General features: G+C 42.3%; 1 protein-coding gene and 1 non-coding gene across 2 annotated transcripts; one reads left to right on the forward strand and one right to left on the reverse strand.

Moving 5' to 3' along the window:
- Positions 1-1,077: 1,077 nt before the first annotated feature.
- Positions 1,078-1,165, forward strand: TRNAY-GUA (transfer RNA tyrosine (anticodon GUA)). The gene is given in 2 exon segments: positions 1,078-1,114; positions 1,130-1,165. It is a non-coding gene; the product is annotated as a tRNA-Tyr (tRNA).
- Positions 1,166-4,460: 3,295 nt separating this feature from the next.
- LOC116259012 (uncharacterized) lies at positions 4,461-8,003 on the reverse strand. Its single transcript, XM_031636594.2, has 5 exons — positions 7,700-8,003; positions 6,963-7,396; positions 5,550-6,876; positions 5,244-5,390; positions 4,461-5,156 (listed from the first exon to the last, which is right to left on the reverse strand). The coding sequence occupies exons 2-5, from the start codon at positions 7,005-7,007 to the stop codon at positions 4,642-4,644; spliced, it is 2,034 nt and encodes a 677-aa protein (XP_031492454.1). The 5' UTR covers positions 7,008-7,396; positions 7,700-8,003; the 3' UTR covers positions 4,461-4,641.
- Positions 8,004-8,269: the final 266 nt, after the last annotated feature.

The following is an 8,269-nucleotide window of genomic DNA, read 5'->3' on the forward strand; positions in this document are numbered from 1 at the left end:
GATCTCTCCGGTTGCTTCACGTAGTCCATGCTGTTGGTCCTGTCGTGTCGCTGTTGATTCAAGGAGTTAGGAGTTAGTTTAGCGACAGGGACACTATGTGAATATCAACTCATGAATCTACTTAAGACCGATTCATATAACACTAGTTTTATTGATAAACACCTACATAGTACTGAGGCCAAACAAGCCATAATGGATTTGGTGTTCGGGTCTGGTGCAGGTGTAGAACCGGCCATAAAGAAATAGAGGCTCTTTATAACTCTGTAATCGGGTTTGGTTTAACAAGAATTCCCACAAACCAATGTGCAGCTCCATGTGATAATCACGGCGTCTAATCCAAATTTGCAATGGATGTCCTCCTTTCAAATTTTGGTGTTTGTTTGCGTAGATAAGGCGTTCGTGGGGACACTCTTGTTTCATTTTTTTCGTTTTAATAAGCAAATGTTAGTTGTGAAAAAAATATGGACTGCAAGTTCACTTGTCTTGTTTTAAGATTGATCTCACTTGATATAACAAGAAAAGTTAGATGCATCAGTTCACTCATCGAGAGAATGTCTTATACACACATGTGACATTCTATCTCAGCGTTTCAAACAAGGGCACATGCCCAAATAAAGATTAGCAAATCAAATGTGAGATGCAAATGGAATGAGTGTCATCTCATGTTTTTAGCTTTTCATCTTTGCTTTGAACCAAATAATAACATATTTAAATATCACAAAAAGTTAATGAGATGGATCTGAAAAATGCTGTTGCTGGATGGTTCATGATCTAATTAGAGGACGGTCCCCATTCAATAGTATATAACCTAAAATGAGGTAGAATTTTCCAAAACGATGGCGGACAATGGTCTTATCAGATTTACCAGATTAATACTTCGTGCCATATTTGCGTTAGAATCTGAGTGGAACCTATTCATTTGCCTCTTGTTTTTTCATATAAAACTCATGCACTTCATTTTCTCTTTCGAACAGATTTTGAAACTGGATCCGGCATGCGCTCCGTAGGAAGGGTCCATGAAACTCGTAGAAAAGACTCATCATAGAAAATATTTGTGGTAGAGGAAAAATGCACCAACCGACCTTAGCTCAGTTGGTAGAGCGGAGGACTGTAGTTGGCAGAAGCTGTCATCCTTAGGTCGCTGGTTCGAATCCGGCAGGTCGGATGTCTTTTTCCTTCCCACCTTTTTCTTCCTTTCCCTTCTTCTAAAAGAATTTCCGTTTCTTTCTCTTTTTGTCAGCACTTGCACGGCGTCGTTTTCTACTTTATTTTCTTCCTTTTCAAAAAACCTTTTCCTTTTACTTTCATTTGGGGAATTTTTTCATGGCTATATCTTACCAAAAGAAATTCCGTTCCACCTTTTCCGTTTGTCAAAATTTCCCATAGGCTTGTCCCACTATCATTTTCTTCCTTTTCAAAAACTTTCTTCCTAGCCCTGTTTTTTCTTTGGGAAAAAATTTCCATGCTTGTATTTTACACATGCCCGAATCTGGATGGGAGTTAAAACCTCGTTGTGCATAGGCTGTTATCAGCCACATTCATAGCCCAATGGTCTCATCAATGCTTAAAAAAATTAGAAAAAGCGGGATTAATTTTTTCAGCAAGAGAAATTGTTTAAATTGAGAAAAAAATGCAGACCTTATGTGGAGAAAAATTCACTCCTAAAAAAATGTTCAACTTGTTTTTAACGCTTTTCGAAGCTCTACCTTGAAACGCAAGTAAATCATGAATCCTAACATAAATTTATCTAAAGAGTAACTAAAATTTCACTATCATGGTCTCAAACTGACCATACAAAAGCAGAAAAAAAATCCAACGGCTTGGCCCAATGCCATTACAGACGCATGAAAGATGCATGAAGCCATTCCCACCTTTCTTTGTTACATCATTGTCTTCAATCATCCAGTCCTAAGAACGTGTATTGTCTTGGCTCTTGAGGACTCACAGCTCTGCAGGTTCTAATCTACCATTAATTGCCTTCTGCTTGTGGTAGCCAGACCAGATCGTTAACTCCGCGTTCATCTTTTCGGCGAACCTGGTGACTGTTGATGTCATCAATCATGTGGACATATTGGAGAGAACATGGGGCTGTCTCTTCGTCTTGTGATTCAGGTTCTAGCTTTGAGCTGGCTTTTCTTCCTTCTTCTTGAGAAGCCAAAGCATGTCTTGATAAAATCTAATGGAATACGTCATTCGGTCTGTGTACTGTTTTTCTGACATTGTAATGGTGGGAACCAGAAGCCGTGGTTTTGAACAAATACAAATAACGTGGACCATGTTCACAGGAGGTCTTTAACCATCGGTTTTTCTTTTATTGGATGTTCTTTCGTGGTGGATGGCATGTAAAGGAACACCCAATCAATTTTGGAAATTTAGGATTCAGAAAGCGATGGTCTAAAGCCGTCGCCAGCATCAAGACTTACTTGCAGAAAAGGAACCTACTTTTCATCAACTGCCTGCATGTAAAGGTTGAAACACTTCTGCTCTTACGTAAAGGTTGATAAATTTTTGCGATTTGGAGAACAACAACTTTTGGGATGAAAGCACAAATTCTGGGTTTGATTTTTACGATTCCAGTAAAACCATCTTGACAGCATCATTAAATTTCAGGAGATCAGGAGGCTAACAACCTACGACCTGGCCTCCTCATTCCTCCGGATTCTGAGGTCCAGCGCTGCATTGAGGCTTGGGTGGGCAGAGGTCTGCCTTCAGCTCGACGAGGCACTCCATCTTTTTGGAACTTAGTAAATATCACCTATGACAATCGAGACAGGAATGCGCCCTTTACGCTTCCTCTGCCTTGAAGCTGGCACCATTCCATTCAAAAGGACTCCCTTGCTCCTTTTCTTAAGCAGTACCGCTTTTGAAGCCTGAGAGTAATTCTGGCTTTTTTTCTCGTCTCTCTCGCATCCGAGCATGAAAGATTTCTGTAAAGGGGCAGTCGTTACACGTCCGCCAGGAGAATTATGGCGACCATGGCGAGATGTTTTGTAGCTTTCATAAGGAAACGAGTGGACCGTGCGCCCTTTTTCATATTGGTATACGATCCGTCTCACTTACCATGAATAATAACCTTTGGTGATTGTAGAAATCGAAGAACTGCTTTCGTAGGAAAACATCTGAAACAAATTTCGTGTTCTCCATGTCACATCTTAGCAGTAGCAATGCAATGAACTTTTTTCTCTACCGTAGTTTAGTTTTTTTTTTTTTTTTTTTCTGCCGATTTCAGCATCTTTCGCAGTGAGGCGTGCTCACTGCAATATTGACAAGCCAGCTTGTTTCTATGCAAGGACGACTGCATTGAGTATCCTTGGACGCGTCGGACGACGGTTGCGAAAAAAATCCTATTTGGTCTCTCATGGATGATATTCCGCAGCCAGAGGTTCTTAATCCGGTCTTAGATATTAGAGTAGCAAAAGAGGACAGAAGGATAATCCGGTCTTAGATATTAGAGTAGCAAAAGAGGACAGAAGGATAATCCGGTCTTAGATATTAGAGTAGCAAAAGAAGACAGAATGTTAAGACATCTAAACATTCAATGAACATTTTGAACCGAGTATGCTACAACGGAAACAAAATAAGCTGGATCTTTGAAGATCAGTTCCCAGTGAACAATCCCCAGTGCTTATATCTCTATCCAAGTATCCAAGTTAGTTCACATGACTTCTGTACCATCACATGACTTTTTTTCTTCCTCTTTCTGAAATAGTTACTTAATTGGGAGTGCGACTAATTGGTGTATTTAATATGGCAGAATAAGAATTGACGTCTTAATTAAGGGTTGTCTCTTAAATGAGCAAATTAGATTAAGGTTTTCTATTTGTAAAGGCAAATAACTGCTATGTTCTCAACGAAGTCTGAAGGAAGTAGGAATTTCTTGAAGATCTACAATTTCGCTGCTGTTGTTTGGCACTATGAATTGACTGCAAGGACTAAACTACCGAGAAGACAACAGTTCAGCAATTATATCTAGGACTTACCTAACGAAAAATGCCAAGGAAAGTCGAATTCGCATAACGCCAAACCAAAGCTGTGTTTGAATGACTGTCATTCCTATCTTATTGAATGACCAGCTTTGATATAGGACTGTTTGTTTGAAACAATGTAGTAGAAGGCAACATACAACTTGGAGGACATAATTATGTGTGGATTTTGACATCAGCTTGCAATCAGCTTTTTCTGCAATCCATGGCACCATCTAGTTAAGTATGGGAGAACCCCAGATTGCGACTCCACATTGTTCAAAAAGTCTTGGTTCCAGTATCCAGGTGCATATACTGATGGACCATCGCATATATTGATGCCTTGTATGTAACACAGCAGCACAAGATAGTGCTGACACTGGATGTAAATTCCCTTGATCGCTAGTGCGAACAATCAATTCACCCAGGAAGACAATATAGTTCTCGCTTTAAATCTAAATTCCCTTGATCGCCTGCAGATCAATCTGTTTGTTGAGGTAACAAAAACAAGGGACGATCTTCCATTAAGTAACCTTAGAAGAAGAATGCTGAATTACATTGGAAATTGCTGACAGCTACATACAGAATGGCACGTGAATTCTATCTACAATGCCACCAGAAGAAAGCCGATGCCGAACCAACAATAACAATTAACAACTAGATCACTTTCCGACACAGCCTACCGTCTCATGGACAAACGTTCATTCCCACTCCTGCTGTGTTTATCTCGACCACTTAGCTTAGAAGGGCGACCACCAGTGCTGCTAAAACGCTGAATGGCTGCTCTTCCCTTGAGGGATGACGATCCCTGGCTTGAACGCCGTGTTGCACTTCGCCTTGAGCTCCAACTGCCGTTTCCTAATGCAGCCTTGGCGACACTGTCAGTGGCTGCCTCTCTTGCTCTCACTGGTTTAATGGGTTGCTTGTTCAGGTAAGCCAGTTTCGGGAGAAGGCTGCATACTGCTTTTCTTATGTGATCTTCACCTAAATTGGTCTGAATCGGGTTGCCTAGCAGGTTCAGGGCCACAAGGGTGCTGTAGTTGGCCACTAGCTGCCCAAGCGCCTTGGCTGTAGTGATCTTGTTAAAACTGAGGTCCAACACGGTCAGCTTTAGCAGGCGATGAAGTCCTTCGACATCGCTAATCTTGTTGCCAGCGAGGTATAGTTCCTTAATGATTGTGCAATTAGACAAACCTGTGACAACAGAGGCAGTTTTAGTACTCTGTTGAACAAGATGAAGCGGACTGACAGTAATAATAACAATGATGTAACAAATCCTACCGTGGCCGATTCGTGAGATCCGGTTGTAGCTGAGATCTAAAACTCGCAGTCGAGTTAATTCACGGAGACCCTCGATAGTGACGATCTTGTTTCTTGATAAATTTAGTGTGTGAAGGCTTTTAGGCAGTGACCCTGGAGTAATGTGCACTGCAAAAAAGTGCTACAGACTGGTCAAGAGATGGATGAGATAACCAGTATTCACTCCTAACTGATGATTCAAAATTGTTCAATGTTAATCAAAACAAAGAGCTTTCACCAAAGCTGATTACTAAAACACATTTTTGAATGGGCGTTTTGGGTACTTACCAATTAAGTTGCTGGAGAGGTTTATGGCTCGGAGGCTGCAAAATGGTGAGAAGGTAGGAATAATCTTCAAGCCCATTCCTGAGACGTGGGCTACTGTTGATAAGGGATTCATGGCCTGAATTATGCTGTTGGCATGTAAAACTTCAATAGGAAGGCAAGGTCGCCTTGGCGTTAGACTGCAAGTTTCAGGTGATCGTGAAACCTCAGACGAGGGGGTAAATGTGTCTTCAGAATCGTCATGCTGCAGGGTAGTCTCTAGATCATCAGCTGGCGGCACAGAGTCAGCATCGATGCTGGTGTGAACCCAGTCATCTATCCAATTTTGAGAAGATGGCTGTGTGGAGAAGGCCATCCATTGATTGTGGCGCAAGCCACCTGAAGGATTGCTGCACAACACATTCTTCAGTTTTGAGCTTTCTGTCTTCATGGCTTCCTTGCCTTTCTTTGTGATCTCGCAGACGTCCTGAGTATCCGATGAATAACCTTCTTTACTTATCAAATTTTTACAGGCAATGGCTAACTGCGGCACTTGGCATGAATCTCTGTTTGGCCTGTGAAGGTTTCTCTGACTCCAAAGGAAGAGCTTCCACCACACTCTTCTGCTCCTTGAGGGAAGAAGCTGACTAGAAGACATCCGTTTCAGCATCACCTTGTCTACACTGCTTGAGGTCACAACAGACAATGGGCTGCCGTCAATTCCCCGAATTCCTGCATTATGAATGCATGAAATTTCTTGAAGATCATCAAAAGAATGCGATTTTGAAGAAAATTGAGAAGGGATAATCTTCTCAAGCATCCTCGTCTCCAAGTTGGAGCACGAGCGCTTTAGTCTTGGGGAAGAGTGCTGTGATCCAGTGAACCCTGTTCTTACATAAATGCCAGGATCACTAAGATGGCCGCTCTGGATCGCTTCATCTCCGGAGTATTTCTCGCTTGAATCAGGGGGAACAGAATCTAGAACAGAGAGATCGCTATGTGAATTGCACGTCCTGCCATGTAAATGGAGATCGATGTTGGGAGATCCCCTACAAGCCAATGGGCTGTCATCATCTTCATCTTCTCCCTCATAGGCGTCCTGGACGATGGATCCTTCTTCCTTTTTCGCCTCAGAAGTTGGAAGATGCCACTGCTTGTCGTCCAAATTGCAATTCATATCTCCCACTATTTTCACGTCACCATCTGAGTGCTCCTCTGTACTGAGAGGCAGTATAGAGACATGGAACGAAGTCTTGAAGGAGCCATTTTTAGAAGAATTGTCAACCTTTTCAAGCTTTACTTGCAAGCTTCCGCATTGATTTCCTGCTACCGCAGGTTTAGAATGTCCAGTCTGCAGAAAACCACGAACAATTTTGTCAGTGGCCAGATAGAAGGGAAGCAGGGAATCAAGAAAAAAAGAGCAAACAGGAGTGTCACCTTTGATTTCTTCAAGAGTCCCGCGAAGCATGAAAACTTGGCCATTGCTACACAACGAGAACAAATTACCGACTCTTCTACAAGCTTCGGTACGATTTATAGGATACCAAATTCAAAATTCAAACACCGAAAAAATCTAACACATCTCAATTCCTACTCCAACTTAGGATTAGTTCTTCTAGAAGAACAGGGGCCAGCGTATGACAGAAATCATCTATGCACGACCATTAGCCATAATCAATAGGAAACCCTCTGCTCAATCGGCAGAGTCTCCAAATGCATGAAGGATTTGAGCTCGGGCAATGAAGGATGAGTAGAACAGGCAGGTCGTCGACACCCCACACCTTCCGCAAGGGCCAACAAGACGCTACCTTAGCGGCCAGAGTGAAAGGCAAGAGTCACAAGCCACAGATAATGAACGCAGATATCCAAACCTGCACAACGGGCACAAAAAGGCATAAAAAAACCGCACATGCCAACCAACTGCAGCAAACAACAGAACAAGAAGAAACCATCAAAGATCATCTGCACAATCTTCTCAACCATTACCAATTTCACAAGCATGCGTTTTCACTTACCACCAACATCGAACAGTGAAATAACCGCAAAGGAGAAAGAAAAAAAGAAACAGGAAGACCCCATTAAACCAATCGTGGCGGAACACTCACTCTTCATTAAAAGGCTTTCCGCAATTCAAAAAAGAAGCTGCACGAGTGAGAGAGAGAGAGAGGGATTACCTGCGAGATGGCAATGAGATGCCAGATTGAAGGATGTTGGTGAGGACTAAGAAAAGGGTAGTTCCCGAAAGATTCCAGAATTTCTAACTGTGGCAGGAGAAGGAAAAGATTAGCCGCTATATCTGAGAAGCACGGATGGTGTGAGCTTGGGGAAGAAGGAAGTTTTTGTTTTTTTTAATCTGAACGGTGCTGTAAGAGGTACATATATAGGACCAAGAGAGAGGGCCAAGAGAGAGAAAGATTTCCACACAAACCAACGCCGGGAATAACGACGGACACGCTTCACTAAAAAAATTGTTCATATGCTTTGCCATCTTTCCTTCTCACAGTAATAAACGACAGACCACTGTGAGAATAAACGACAGACCACGTTCCTTTGGCAAGGCGATACATATGAAGCCTGGAGGCCCACCAGGCACCAAGTTGAAGGTGATGTCCCCTCTTCTGTCTTGAACTGGAGGGCGCGTCTCTTCCGCGTGTGAAAAACTTGTGAACATAATAGTCTGCACTTGTTCTTCACTCACCCATTGCGTGTTGCTTTTTGTTTGTTTCTTCCTTCCTTTCTTTCTT

This window comes from Nymphaea colorata, chromosome 8 (genome assembly GCF_008831285.2).
Source record: "Nymphaea colorata isolate Beijing-Zhang1983 chromosome 8, ASM883128v2, whole genome shotgun sequence".
Lineage (NCBI taxonomy): Eukaryota > Viridiplantae > Streptophyta > Magnoliopsida > Nymphaeales > Nymphaeaceae > Nymphaea > Nymphaea colorata.

Excerpts from the sequence above, each read along its gene's own strand:
- LOC116259012 (XM_031636594.2), bottom strand. The coding sequence starts at position 7,007 with ATGGCCAAGTTTTCATGCTTCGCGGGACTCTTGAAGAAATCAAAG. Across the intron at positions 6,877-6,962 it reads GACTCTTGAAGAAATCAAAG|ACTGGACATTCTAAACCTGC; the intron begins GTGACACTCCTG and ends GGTTTTCTGCAG. Across the intron at positions 5,391-5,549 it reads CCTCTCCAGCAACTTAATTG|TGCACATTACTCCAGGGTCA; the intron begins GTAAGTACCCAA and ends ACTTTTTTGCAG.